Below are 15,498 nucleotides of genomic sequence, written 5' to 3' on the forward strand. Positions count from 1 at the left end.
AATAGGAATGAATCACAAAAGAGAGAAAAGACACAGAAAGGAGAAAAAAGATTTGAAGAAATATTGGCTCAAACTTTCAAATTCCATGTAAAACACTCATCTCCAGTTCCATAAAGCATAATGAATCCAAGCAGGATACACACAAAGTGATTCAGACCTCAACACAGCACAATCAAAATCTTAAAGAGAGCATATTGAATCATGTGAAGGTAGGAAAAAACACAAGTGGCAAATATGTGGGTAAATTATGTGGATAAATATTGAAGTTGGTCCTGATATTAAGACTAAAGCTACAGTAATCAAAACAACATGGCATAAGAAGAGACAAAAGGATAAATGGACTAGGAGAGAGAACTTAGTATGGTCAATTGACTTTCTTATGTGGTAATATATAAATAACAAAATTTACCATTTTAGCCATTTTTAGAGTATGTTTTAGAGGCATTAAGTACATTTAGAATGTTGTGTAACCATTCTGCTATTCATTTCTAAAACTTTTTAATTATCCTAAACAGAAACTCTGTACCCATTAAACAACTTTTCATTCCCCTCCCACAGCCTCTGTTAATGACCGCTTGACTTTAGATGTGTATATCACGTGTGTGCTCACTCATGTCCGACTCTTTGTAGCCTCCTGGACTGCAGCCTGCCAGGCTTCTCTGTCCATAGGATTTTCCAGGCAAGAATACTGGAGTGGGTTGCCATGTCCTCCTTCAAGGGATCTTCCCAACCCAGGGATTGAACCCACATCTCTGGTGTCTCCTGCATTGGCAGAAGTTTTTTTTTTTCTTTTTTTTTTTTTTTTACCAGTAGCACCACCTGGGAAGCCCTGTGTATGTGTATGAATTTGCCTATTCTAGGTAACTCATATAAATGCAGTTATGTAATACATTTTTTTCCTGTCTGACTTATTCTGCTTAGTATAATGTTTTCCAAGTTTAACCATATTATGCATGCTCAGTCACTAAGTTGTGCTTGACGCTTTGTGACCCCATGGACTATAGAGCCCACCAGGCTCCTCTGTCCCTGGGAACCATATTATAATGTATATTAGCATTTCATTCACTTTTATGGATGAATAGTATTCAATTGTGTGTATATATCACATTCTTCTATACTTATCTTTTGATGGACACTTAGGTTTTTCTGCCTTTTGAGTATTGTGACTATTGTTACATGAACACTGGTATACATATATCTGCTTAAGTTACTGCTTTTAATTCTTAGGAGTATTTACCTAAGGGGAGAAATTGCTAGATTATATAGTAATTCTGTGTTTAACATTTTAGGAAGCATCAACTATTTTCCACAATGACTGTACCATTTTACAGACACACCAGCAATGCATAACTGTACCAATTTCTCTGTAGCCTTGCCAAACTTGTTATTTTACATATTTTAAGATGGGGCATCCAAATGAGTATAAAGTGGTATCTCATTGTGGCTTTGGTTTGCTTTCGCTAATAAGCAATGATATTGAGTATCTTTTCAAGTGCTTATTGGCTATATGTATATTTTCTTTTAAAAATGCCTATTTAAATCCTTTGTCCTTTTTTAAATTAAATTCTTTGGTTTTTGTTGTTGAGCTGTAGTTCTTTATATATTCTAGATACTAATCCCCTATCAGATATTGGTTTGTATTATTTTCTCACATTTTGTGAGTTGTCTTTTCTCTTAATAGTGTATTTTGATGCCAAAATTTTGAATTTTGGAGAACTCAGATTTACCTTTTTCCTTTTTTTTTCAATGATTTTTGTATCATATCAAGGAAAACTGATGCTTTTAAACTATGGTATTAGAGAAGACTGTTGAGAGTCCCTTGGACTGCAAGGAGATCCAACCAGTCCATCCTAAAGGAAATCAGTCCTGGGTGTTCATTGGAAGGACTGATGTTGAAGCTGAAACTCCAATACTTTGGCCACCTCATGTGAAGAGCTGACTCATTTGAAAAGACCCTGATGCTGGGAAAGATTGAGGGCAGGAGGAGAAGGGCATAACAGAGGATGAGATGTTTGGATGGCATCACTGACTCAATGGACATGAGTTTGTGTAGGCTCCAGGAGTTGGTGATGGACAGGGAGGCCTGGCATGCTGCAGTTCATGGGTCGCAAAGTGTCGGACACAACTGAGTAACTGAACTGAACTATGTGAATGTGAGTATAATGTTAGCTATTGGGTCAGTTGATTTTTTGCCTGTACACCTGGATAGTTTAATAAGGAAAGGTAATAATCATTTTAAAAAGTATGTTAAAGGAACATTTGAATATCCATGTTTCAAAAAATAAAAATGAAATAAAGAAGAAAGAAGCTAATCATAGACCTAATGTGAAAGCTAATAATACAAAACTTTGTATGATAATACAAGATAAAATCTTTGTTGCACTGGGTCAAGAAAAATTTCTTATATAAAATGCAAAAAGTTATGATCCAACAAAAATTTAACTGGTAAATTACACTTCATCACAATTACAAGCTCTTGTATTTAAAAACATACCATTAAGAAAATTTTAAATATAATTCACAAAATGGGAGGAAATATTTACAATTTGTATCTCAAGTATATAAAGAAATTTTTTAACTCAGTAAGATAAGCAACTCAATTAAAACATGGGCAAAAGACATAAAAAACACTTTAACAAAGAAAACACAGGAATAGTAAATAAAAACATGAAAAGATACTCAAAAGCATTCATCAGTACAAATAAAATGCAAATTAAAAACTACAATGAGATACTACTATCTCACACACATAAAGTGACTATAATGATATATTGAAAGTCACTCAGTCATGCCTGACTCTTTGCAACCCCATATACTGCAGCCTGCCAGGTTCCTCTGTCAGTGGGGATTCTCCAGGCAAGAATACTGGAGTGGGTAGCCATTCCCTTCTCCAAGAAATCTTCCCAACACAGGGATGGAACCCAGGTCTATCTGTATTGCAGGCAGATTCTTTACTGTCTGAGCCTTCAGGGAAGTCCATAATGATACATGGTCAATACTGCTGAGGTCATAGAGAAATGGATCTCCCAAAAATTGTAGGTAGAAATGCAAAATAGTATAGCCATGATGGTAAATAACTTAAAAGTTTCTGAAAAAGTTCAAAACACACTCACCATATACTCACTATACTCTAAGACAAATCTAAGAGACATAAAAACACGTCCATATGAAGACTTGTACCCATGTGTTCATGATAGTGTTATTCATCATGGATAAACACTGGAAACAATTTATATGCACAACAACTCAATGGATTAAAAAATATATAGTAAATGGTATGTTACTCAACAATTAAAAGGAATTAACTACTGAGATAAATAGAAACATGGATGAATCTCAAAAATACAGTGCTAAGAGAAAGGAGTCAGATACAAAAACCTAAATATTGTATGATTTCATTTCTATAAAATATTTTAGATAGGCAAAATTGTGTCAGGAACTAGATAATGAGTTACTTGAGGCTATAAGTTGAAGTGCGAATTGACTGAAAATGGGTACATGGGAACTTTTCTGAAGTGATAGAAATATTTTATGACTAGATTATAGTTATGCTTGCACAACAATAAATTTGCTGATATTCAACAAACCGTAGACTTAAAATGGTTAAATTTATGATAATAAGTCATAATTCAGTAAAGCTGTTAATATAATAAGAGATTGATAGATTTCTGGGAAGATGGCAGCATAAGAAGAACCAGGAATCTGTTTTCCCACCAAGACAACAGTTTGCACTGGCAGAATCTAATATAACTACCTTGGAATTCTGGAGTCTATTGAAGGCTTGCAACTTCCAGGGGAAGGGTTGAATGGTAAATTGCAGTTAATTTTGATCAATTTCAGCTCTTTGCAGAGTAGAAGAACCCATCTCCCACCCCCGCTCCTTGAAAGGAAGCTGTGCACATGTTTCTGGAACAGAGTACACACAGCCTGCAGGAACCAGAGTGGGCAAAAAGACCCTTTTGTCCAAATACTGGGAATCTGTGCTCTGATTGCTGATTGTTACTTGTTATCACAGAGTTGCAGACAAAAAGGACAGTGCCCATTGTTCAACCACCTGCACTACTGCAAGTACTCCCCTCAGAGATCAAAAGGACTTTAAGAAGAATTTAAAAGCCAATACTCTATCCTTTTATTTTTCTCTTCTTACCCTTTTTGTAATCAGTCAGATATTTATATATGCATAGGTTACATATGTACTTAAATCTTTTTTTATATTCAACTCACATTTATATTTATCCTTTTTTATCATTCACATTTTTAAATCTCTAGTTACAGAGGATCCTATAGCTTTCCTTAAAGCAATTTTACTGTGGTAAAATATATATAGCATAAAATTTAGTAAACTAACCATTTTTAAATGTACAGTTAAGTGATATTAAACATCTTCATAATGTTGTGCACCAACAAACTGGATAATCTCAATGAAAAGGACAAATTCCTAGAAAGACAAAACTTACCAAGACTAAATCACAAAGAAATAAAGCATCTGAATAGACCTGTATTAGTAATGAAATTGAATCAGTAATCAAAATCTTGCAACAAAGAAAAGTCCTGGACTTAATGAATTATTTGGTAAAGCATATCAAACTAAATAAAAACCAATACCAATTCTTCTCAAACCTTTCCAAATATTTGAATAGGAGGGAACCCTTCCTAACTCAGTCTCTGAAGCCAATATTTCCCTGATGCCAAAGCCAGAAAAAGGCAAAAGAAAAGACAACTACAGAACAATATATCTCATGAATCGATGAAAATATCCTCAACAAAGTACTAGCAGATGAAATTCAGCAATATATTGGGATGATTATATACCATGATCAAGTGGGACTTATTCCTGAAATGCAAAGATGTTCCAACACACATAAATTGATCAATCAACACACCACATTAACAGAATGAGGAAAAATTAAACCACATAATCATCCCAACTGATACAGGAAAACAATTTGATAAAAGTCACACCCTTTCAAAAAAATAAATAAATGAACTGGAATAGAAGGAAAATAATAAAATTCATATATGAAAAACCTTCAGCAAATATCACACTCAATGGTTGAAGACTTAAAGCTTTTTCTCAAGGATCAGGAACAACACAAGGATTCCTGCTGTTATCATTTCTATTCAAGCAACATAGTACTGAAGTTCTAGCCAGAGCTATTAGACATGAAAGAAAAATAAAAGACTCCCAAATCAAAAAGGAAAATTATCTTTGTTTATAGATGATCTTTTATGTAGAAAACCCTAAAGATTCCACACACAAAAAAAAAAACATTTAGAGATTATAAATTAAGCAATGCTGCAAAATACAATACAAATTCAATAAACAAAAATCAGTGGGCTTTCCAGGTGACTCAGTGGTAAAGAATCTGTTGCCAATGCAGGAGATGCATGAGACATGGGTTCAATCCCTGGTTCAGGAAGATCCTCTGGAGGAGGAAATGGCAACCCACTCCAGAATTCTTGTCTGGAAAATTCCATGGACAGAGGAGCCTGGTAGACTACAGTACAGTTCAGTTCAGTACATGGGGTTGCAAAAGAGTCAGACACAACTGAACAGCAGGCATGGCAAACAAAAGTCCATAGTATCTGTATACACTAACAATGAAAAATCTGGAAAGAAAATTATGAAAACAATTATTTACGATAGCATCAAAAAGAATCTTTAGGAATTAATCAAGGACATAAAAGACACACCAAAAATTATAAAACTTTATTGAAAGAAATTAAAGTTGACATAAAGGAATGGAAACACACCCAATCACGGATTAGAAGATTTTAAAATTGTTGAATGCCAATACTACCCAAAGAAATCTACAAATTTAATGGAATCTTGGTCAAAATCTCAGTGACATTTTTTACAAAAGTAGGAAATACTCTAAGTCCATATGCAATCTTAAGGGACTCAAAAATAATCAAAACAATCTGGAAAAAGAACAAAACTGGAAGATGTATACTTTTTATATCAAACATACAACAAAGCTACAGTAATCAAATAATGTTGCCCTGGAATAAAGACAGATGTATAAACCAAGGGAATAGAGCCCAGAAATAAAAACCCACCTACATGGTCAAATGATTTCTAACAAGGAAGCCAAGACCATACAATAGGGGTAATAAAGTCTATTCATGAAACTCAGAAAACTGGACAGCCACATGCAAAAGGAATGTAGATGGATCCTTACCTAACACCATCTATAAAAATTAACTGAAATAGATTAAAGATTTAAATGTAAGACCTAAAACTAAAGATTCTAATAAGAAAACTCAGAGAAAAGGCTTTGCAACATTGAGTTTGGCAATGATTTCTCACATGTTAAAAGCACAGGTAACAAAAGAAAAAAACAGACAAATAGGAGGCCATCAAAAATTTTAAAATTGGCTCACCAAAGACACTATCAACAGATTAAAAAGGCAGCCCACAGAATAAAAGAAAATATTTGCAAAACATATACCTGGCAAGGGATCAGCATCCATAAAATATCTGGAACTCCTAAAACTCAACAAAAACAACAAAAAATTCAAAAGAAAGGGCAAAGTACTTGAGTAGATATTTGTCAGAGAATCTATACAAGTAACCAATAAGCACATGAAAAGGTGCTCAATATCAGTAACCACTGACTCTACAAAATAACAATGAGATAACATTTATATTAGTAGGAAGGCTACTTTAAATAAACGGGAAAAAAATCTTAACAATGGTAGGGAAAATGGAATCCTTGTGCACTGTTGGCAAGAATGTAAAATGGTAAAGCTGTTGTGAAAAGCAGCTTCCTCCAAAACGTAAAAGTAGAATTACTTTTACTTAAAAGTAGATTCAGCAATTTCACTTCTGAGAATACACCCAGTAGAATTGAAAGCAGAATCTCGAAGAGATCTTTGTACACCCATATTCATAGTAACATAACTCAAAACAGCTAAAGCATGATAGCAACTAAAGCATGCTGCTGCTGCTGCTGCTAAGTCGCTTCATAGTATCTGTGTATTAACAGATGAATTGGTGAGCAAAAGGTGGTATATACATGTCATGGGATATGGTTCAGTCTTATAAGGAAGGTAATTCTGGCATATGCTCAAATATGGATAAACCTGTAGGACATATGCTAAGTGAAATAAGCAGAATACCTAACAAAAGTAACAAAAAGGCAAATACTTTGTGATCTTCCTCATGTGAAATACTTAGATTATTAAAAATCATAGAGACAGAAAGTAAAATTATGGTAGCCAGGAGGTAGGGGATAATGCGGGGGAAGGAGATTATTGCTGAATGGGTCTAGAGTTTCAGTTTCACAAGTAGAAGAGAGTTAACAGAGATGGATGGTAGTCATGGCTGCACACAATTATGAAAGGATCTAACATCACCAAACTGTACATTTAAAAATATTTAATATGGTAAACTTAATGCATGCATATTTTATCACAATAAAATAGTTTTAAAAGGAAAACTATGAGATCCTCTCTGAGAGTAGAGAGAAAAATGTGCAAGAAGACTGCTAAATAACCAAGAATAAATATAAATGTGAGTTGATATAAAAAAGATTTAAGTACATATATGACCTGTGCATGCATAAATATATTTGTTTGTTTAGTTAAATTCAGAGCCAGAAGTTTAGGGCAAATGGTATATCATTCAGTAGGAAAGCATTCAGAAGGCAGAACTCTTTAAAACCTTCTGTTTCTGTCTCTGTATCAAAGAGAATGACTATCATTTTAAAAGCATAAAACAGTTATTCACAGGAAAGAACTAAGTCACATAATAAGTAAGACTATGAGAGAAGGTCTAACTAGTTTAATTCAATTCTCCTGCATTCTAGAAAGTATATCCTAGGATTCCCACCCTGATTCTCTGTCTTAAAAAAGATCACAGATGATATCACTAAGCTTTTGTCAATGGCTACGGCCGTGTGAAAGAAAATAGTTACAATACTGTGGTTCCCAAATCACATTCTTGAAATTAGTCGGACACAGAAAAATACACACCCGAGGTAGTTCACAGTTTCAACAATAGATAGCACTACGTTCCTTTCAATAGCATCCTATCTTTGTGCAGTTGGTTGTTCTGGGCGTTGCTGGGATAAAAAGCCAGGATCACAGGAAAATCAACATGGAACAGGACAGAAAGCAGCCTCCTTCACATTCATCCCACAGTTAGCCCTTTTCTGCACCCTTCATTTACGCTTTTTTATTCTCACTGTGTTCATCATGCTTCTTGACTGTGCTTTGTGCTTCTTTACAGGCAGGAATCCTATCTAATGTTTTAAATGCATTACCTCTGTTGATGCTGAGCTTCCAACTTTGTTTTATAAACATTGTGAAACCCCGGCCTAAAATAGATGCAGCAAAATCACCACCATAAGAAGCTGGACGAACATGTTCCATACTAAGGATTACAATTTTAAAGAGATGGAAAGTCAAAAGGACCATATCCAGAAAAGAGTGATTATAAGTATGCAATTGCTTTTTTAACCATCAAGAATTGAAAGTATTTGGAAAGACTAAAAGTATTTAGCCCAGAGAAGAAAAATCTTAACATAAAAGTGAATGTCTACCACTACTAAGAAATGTAGGCCAGGTTTTGTGACCAGACCATCCACTTTTGCCTGAGGTGTAATTCCTAGACTGTGTCTCAGGTGTGAGCACAGGTAGTGAAAACGGAGCAGGTGCTTATATTTTCATATAACATTGGTGGCAGAACCGATCAAAAAACTGCTATGATTCCATATGTGAATGTAAAACTGTCACAATTCTATTATAAACGATTTCTATGACTGGCAACCAAGGAAATATGCTGGAATTTCTGTTGCTCACAAATCAATCAATTATATAGCTAATCAATGAATAATAAATATTAATTAAATGTTCAGTGAATCCAGATTGGTATTGAGACTGTATTTATACACAAAGGCAATTACTACACTCCTTTCCCAAGTTTAGCATAAATATCTATGGTTTTACTTATCTTAAAATCCAGAGAGATCAATGAAACACAGGATACTGAAGATAAAACACACAGGTTTTATCAACACGAAAGCTGAATATGTCTTTTTAATTATTAGCTACACCCTGCCTTTCACTACCTCAAAATCCAGTATAGTTGCTGTGGAACTCAACATCTTATTACTTCTCTGTCTCTCCCTTAAATATAGAATGCACTCTTCCAGGCATGCTTGTTTATGATGATTTGTCTGGACTTGTGGCATTTCCTAGCATTGTGACTCATGATATGGTCTCAGGACACCTCAAGGAGGAAATGCATTGTGCATTATAGTATTGAGGAACCCTTATTCCTTACATTATTGAGGAATTATATATTGAGGAATGCAGGAAATGCACTGTGCATAATGTTACTGAGGAATCCTTACCACATGTTCTTAATAGGCATTCCTTGGCCATTCTGGAAAAGGCAAGGATATACTATCTTGAAGTAAATATAAAGAAATCACCAATATACTAAGAAATTGTAGCATATTTCAAGTGACCTTGAGAAGTCACTTCAAGGCACTGAAGAATAATGTTGAAAAGTCAAAAGACACTATGATGTAACTTTTGGCTTCTAGGAATTAAAGTAAAAATGTGAGAGATGTTGCAACAATTAATACAACTTAAAGTAGAAAGACAGGAATATCAATTATGTGAGTAACATGCAGTGATAAATAATGATAATAATTGCTACAATATCAATAAACATCTAATAGTAGCATAGTTTCCATAAAACTGGGAGGATAGAAGGACATAAAACTCACAACAAATAAGTATAAATCTTCCATTTCCTATAGAAATCACCAGGAAATGTTCTTAAGCGGCAAGGTAACCAGTCATATCGGTTTCACAATGCTATCCTAAATTTTACATGGAAAGTCTCACATTCTGGGAAAACCTTCAGTCTGGGGTAAGCCAAGACTATAGTCACCTTGCTAGCAATACCATTCCAACAGATCATTGTAAATTTCCCACTACTCAGATAATTGCCATATTCAGTGCTCCAATCAAGGAAAAGAACCCAAATTTCGTTTAGTGGTTTGTTTTTTTTTTTTTTTTTTTTTCATTTCTCACTTCAATTCTCCACATTGTACCTAAGCCTTTCTGATGGGTTCTCAATGAAGAAATTAATGAGACACTGCCCTGTGTGATGTTGCCTCATACATGGACTAGAGTTCACTTACTTTTGCTACAGCCCAATGGGTTGCTGATATCCAAATGGCTTGCATTGGGAACACAGGTATCACACTTTGATCCAGTAACAAATCGTTTACAGAAACACTGGCCTGTGACTGAGTGACAGGTTTCATTTAAGGCTCCTGAGAGATGACAATTGCAAGGCTGACATCTGAAAATACATAAACCATTAAAGAAAATAATGCTTTGATTAGCATGGAAAAAGTTACATCTATTGATAACACTGTGGAATAAAATAGTCTGTTTTAGCTGGTATATTGAAAAAGATTCTTCAGTTAAACAAACAAAATAAAACAGAAAGATGCCTTTATCAAAATTGCTATTCACAATAAAATCTCTACAAAGCCTTCTCTTTGTACATTAATTAATAGCAAGAAAGTGTTATATTGCTTTTTTATATGCAATGATACATCTTGTGACTTATTTTGCATACTAGTTTCTCTGTTAAGAACACTGTAAACTTCTCATCCTCACAAAAGCAGTTCTCCCGACAGCTAAAAATTAAGATTCGATACCCATCCTGGAGAAGGAAATGGCAACCCACTCCAGTATTCTCTGGAGAACCCCATGGACAGAAGAGCCTTGCAGGCTGTAGCTCATGGGATTTCAAAAAGCAGGTCATGGCTGAGCGACTGAACGTGCACCCATAAAATTATCTCTTTAAGTATCTTTCAAGCTGTGAAACAGAAAACTGGGTGTGATAATTACTGCTCCCCCTAAAAGTCTTGTAATCCTATAGTCTTTTAAAGAGTCAAAATTATATCATTTTATAAAGATTAAATTTTGCTAAGAAAACAGTTTGAGGAAAATATGTTCAAATACTGCTGATGCCTTATATATGTTATATATCATTTTTAACATTTGTATTAAACTCATTTACCCAAAATGATGAGAGAATAGAGCATTATTCTGATCTATGAAAAGATGCTATTGATACAAACAGAATGAAAGAACTTCATTTCAACTTGAATTTCTTGGACTCAAAGTTGATTGTAAAAATCAGTCTTGGCATTTTACCATGATAGTAACTAAGGCTTGTTTCTTCAGAGTGAATTTTTCACTCAGTGCATGTTAATGTCATAGATTGGGATGGTACCACCATGAAGCCTTAGGGCTTCCCTGGTGGTTCAGATGGTAAAGAATCTACTTGCAAAGTGGGAGACCTGGGTTTGATCCCTGGGTTGGGAAGATCCCCTGCAGAAGGGCATGGAAACCCACTTCAGTATTCTTTCCTGGAGAATCCTCATGGACTGAGGAGCCTGGCAGGCTACAGTCCATGGGGTTGCAAAGAGTCAGACATGACTGAGCAACTAAGCACAGCCCAGCCCAGCACAGCATGAAGCATTAAGCAAAACATCACACATAAGAAGACCACGACCTTTAAAGAGGAGCTTTTCGTAGGGCACATTGAAAACAACATGAAGAGCATGGCTTCACCTATATTTTCTAATAAAGATGCTGGATGGATAGAGTTACTTCATCTCACTGCAACTTTTACCGTGTGATCTCCTGGGTAATCATTCAACACCCTTAAAAAAGCTGATAAAAGCTAAGGCTGCTAAATAAGCTGCAAATTTGTTTTATGGACCAATATCACCTTGGGAATAAATAAAGTACAGTTTGTCTCGAAAACTACTATACCGTAGTTTGCCCTTTTTATGTCATTATAAGAGTACATTTTCCCCCTCTGAACAACTACAGTGTGTCCTTTATGTGTAGACAGAATTCCATCTCAAACAGATATCTTGTATAGCCTATTTAAGTATTAGAGCTGATGAAAATTATGCATGGAAATTAAAATGAAATTACAGAAGCAACAAAATATTTAATTTGCTCCTAACTTCATTATATGCTATTACTTAGAATATATTGTTTGTCGGCTGTTAGTATAATATTGGTAAGCATAAACAATAAGAGACAAGCTTCTCTCAATGCACATATATATCACTACACCACTCATGAATAAGTGTCTCTTGAGTATTTCAGCTTTTATTACCATTCACTCATGAGACAATCACATTTATTTTCCATACAGTACATTTAGAGTAATAGTTTCCAGTGTATAATTCCTTTCCTTGATGGAGATCTATTTTCTTCCTGCTAACTGCTACATGCTTAACTCCAAGTCAGCTCTGTCAATATCCATGGGATATTAAGTTCCAAATCCAAATGGAATAAATAAACTGCTTCTTAGGAAACCACGTAGTGTTTTGAGTAACTAAATATGACTCTTACTGGTTTCACAGTCTCTTATCACAACTCTTTTTATATGTAACTTCTCTGGCTTCTTATAATTGCTTGACTTTAGTAAGAGAGATTTTTACCTGGATGAAGTTTACAGGAGACTTTTCTGAATATTGTAGGTTGTTTCTAGCCTAAAGGACACTGGGGATAATTTTGTAATTAAAGTTTAAGCAAAATGATTCCTGTAAATTTCTCCACCTCTCAAATATAATTTTAAACATTTCCAAGACTCCTTAGTAAATAAGCTACAGGTTTGATGTCATTTTATAAGTTATCCTTCCTCAAGAGCATCTCCTAAATGAAATACATTTCACATTTATTAAAACAAAATTATGTGTAATAAAGAAAAAGACATTTTAAGCTTAGAAAGAGAAACACCAAACTAAGATGAATTGTGATATTGATTTTGTCAGGATAAATGGTTTTTGTAATATTAATATAAAGAAACCTTTATTACACTGACTCTCCTGGTACAGCTAGGGCTTCTCCCGCAATCTGTTTAAAATCTTCATTTTTCATCCTTATGGGAAAACCTCACTTGCTAAATGGATTTCATAAAGAGTAATCTGTCAAGATTTATATAGATAAACAATTTGTGATGTTTATTGACCAGTTCATTATGGTAAACAAAATAGCAGGAAAGCACTGCTAATGTCTGTTAGCTCTGTGCTATTACAGTTCTGCATGGGCCCTTATGTTACCCCAGCGTTGGCTGAATTCAATGGGAAAGAAATTCATTGGCTTCAGTCTCTTAAATCTCAAACCTCATATATTTTCCTTTCTAGGGAGCCTCTTCCATTTGGGCAAACAGTTAAAAAAAAAAAAAGGAGTTATCCTACTTATTACTGCTCAGAAACATCAGTATGAATGAAGGGGATGTGTTTCAATACTGGATTTCCCTATCAGAAACTTCATCATGTGAGGAAGAGCTACGACAAGGGGGGGTCCATGGATACGATCCAGGATAAAGATAACTTTACTGATGTTTCTCTTTGGAGAACTCTCTTCTGTCTGGGGCCCCAAAGGTACCATCATATTGATTTAAAGATATTGACTAACATCAATAATGTTCACTGAGGGCCAACTATGTTACAGGACTGCAGCAGGACATAAAGATGAATAAGACAGAGCTGTCCTTGTTTTCAAGGAGCTCACAGTCTAGTGAGAAATACAAAGTGGAGAGAGCATTAACAAAGATGTATGCAGACTTTTGGGGGACACAGGAAGGGGCAGTTTGGTGGAAAAGGATGGGAAAGAAGTAATTTAGAGGAATCTTAGAGATGTGTAGGCTAAATATGAAAAGATGGACTGGAGTAAGCCAGGCAAACAGGGAGGGGAGAAAATAGAGACAAGACACAGCAGGAGAGGGTATGAAATTTTAAATAATTCAAAAATTTTTTACTTAAATTCTGCATAGGAAGGTGGTGACATAATGCTGGAAAGTGAAAAGAGGTAAGATAATGCCAGATTAGGTGCAACGCTGACAGTGGGAAGGGGCAGGATAAATTTAAGAAACGTTTAGTACATAAAATCAGTAGGATGGGGTGGACAAATTGAAAGGAGAAGGGAAGAAGGGCCTGGAGTTATTTCTAGCTTTCTAATTTGTTGAAATGGTGGATGATGTAGTCATCATTTAATATACAGAACAAAGGAGGAAGAGACATTCAATTGCTGAGGGATTTTAGACAAGGATTATTAATGATTATTAAAGAATAGAAGAGAAAGAAGCTTCAAGATGAATTGGGGAAATTGGACAAAGAGTTTTCTTCCATCTTTTCCTAACACAAAGACTACCAACCAGTAAGTGTTTGATAAACATTGTTGAATAAAAGAATGAATAAGGCACTAGCAAACTTTAGACATAGGACACCCCATAAACCTGAATGTGACATGTAACTTTAATAACAATTTAACTCTTTTGAGCCTTTCTGATTGGCATGGCTTTCCCTCTGCTAGCCTCTCCACAAGGAAGGGGCCACTCTTTTTCAAGGGCTGGCCTTCTACTCTGACTCCCTAAGGCCAGAAGAGTTCTCTGCTGGCTTCTTTTGTGCAGGACCCCACAAGTGCCCTCGAGAGGAGTTTGGTTTTCTCTCAGGTAAGATTTTATTCAATCTCTGCAGTGGATGTGTGGTCTGAGGTTCTTAGTTTTCCTTTCTTCACAGCCTACTAGTAACATCAGATTCTCCTAGAAATGACAGCCAGAATTATAAGAGGGGATTCAGGCTAGGAAATCCTGTGTGTGAGCCAAAAGCCGTACTCACATGACTTATCGGAGAGGAAGTGAGTGGTATTGCCTCATCAAGAAGCAGGAGGTCAACAGTGTTCAGTCCACCCTCCCTAGTGAAGCCTTCCTACAAATAAAGGGGCTCATAAGAGCTGGACTTGGGCAGTGACTCTCTTGCACCCAGACAACAGTACCAACTGAGTCCAGGGTGAGGACATTCTTGTCATCCAGAGAAGAGCTTGCTATGGTGCCTGGCAGTTCCAGCTTATCACAGGGAACGCATCTGACACACTGGTCACCAACGCCAGACATATCAAAGAAAAAGAAATCCCAGAAGACTCACTGTAATAACAGTATTCACACATTTACGTCTAGAAGCTCTTGTCTTCCTTTCCTTAACTTCCTCATTATATTAATATGATGACTTTCAAGTCTCAATGTAGATTAAAATTCTTAAAGCACTCTTAAGGAGAAGCAAGCACGCTACTTCTGTGATCCCAGAGGCAGAAATAAGACCAGGTGAGAAAATCACAGGAATGAAATTTTTGCTTAATATGAAGAATAAGATTTCTACCCTTCTCAGATAAGAGTTGTTTGAAATAAACAAGAGCTGTGTCATGAGACAATAAACTCTTTTGAGTCCCATGTTTTCAGCAGAAGCTGAATGACAGGTTAATCTTAAAGGTGACTTGTGTAGAGAAATGTATAGGGTATTGTCTAACCAAAGTTACTTTTAAGCTTCTTTTAATCATCATAGAGATGATTCTATGACACTTGGCGAGATTAAGTAACTTGCTCAGGGTGACAGTGACTCTGGTTATAGAGTCAGAAATTTTTATCTAAGAGAACTATACTAA

At 35.4% G+C, this 15,498-nt stretch overlaps 1 protein-coding gene across 1 annotated transcript in view; it reads right to left on the bottom strand.

The window, feature by feature from the left end:
* USH2A (usherin) overlaps window positions 1-15,498 on the bottom strand; it is a 930,103-nt gene that overhangs the window by 699,368 nt on the left and 215,237 nt on the right. Inside the window, exon 14 of the mRNA XM_068986285.1 lies at window positions 10,161-10,324. Within this exon, the coding sequence (XP_068842386.1) occupies window positions 10,161-10,324 (164 nt within the window). The remainder of the gene's footprint in view (window positions 1-10,160; window positions 10,325-15,498) is intronic.

The sequence above is a fragment of the Capricornis sumatraensis genome, chromosome 14 (genome assembly GCF_032405125.1).
Source record: "Capricornis sumatraensis isolate serow.1 chromosome 14, serow.2, whole genome shotgun sequence".
Taxonomy (NCBI): domain Eukaryota; kingdom Metazoa; phylum Chordata; class Mammalia; order Artiodactyla; family Bovidae; genus Capricornis; species Capricornis sumatraensis.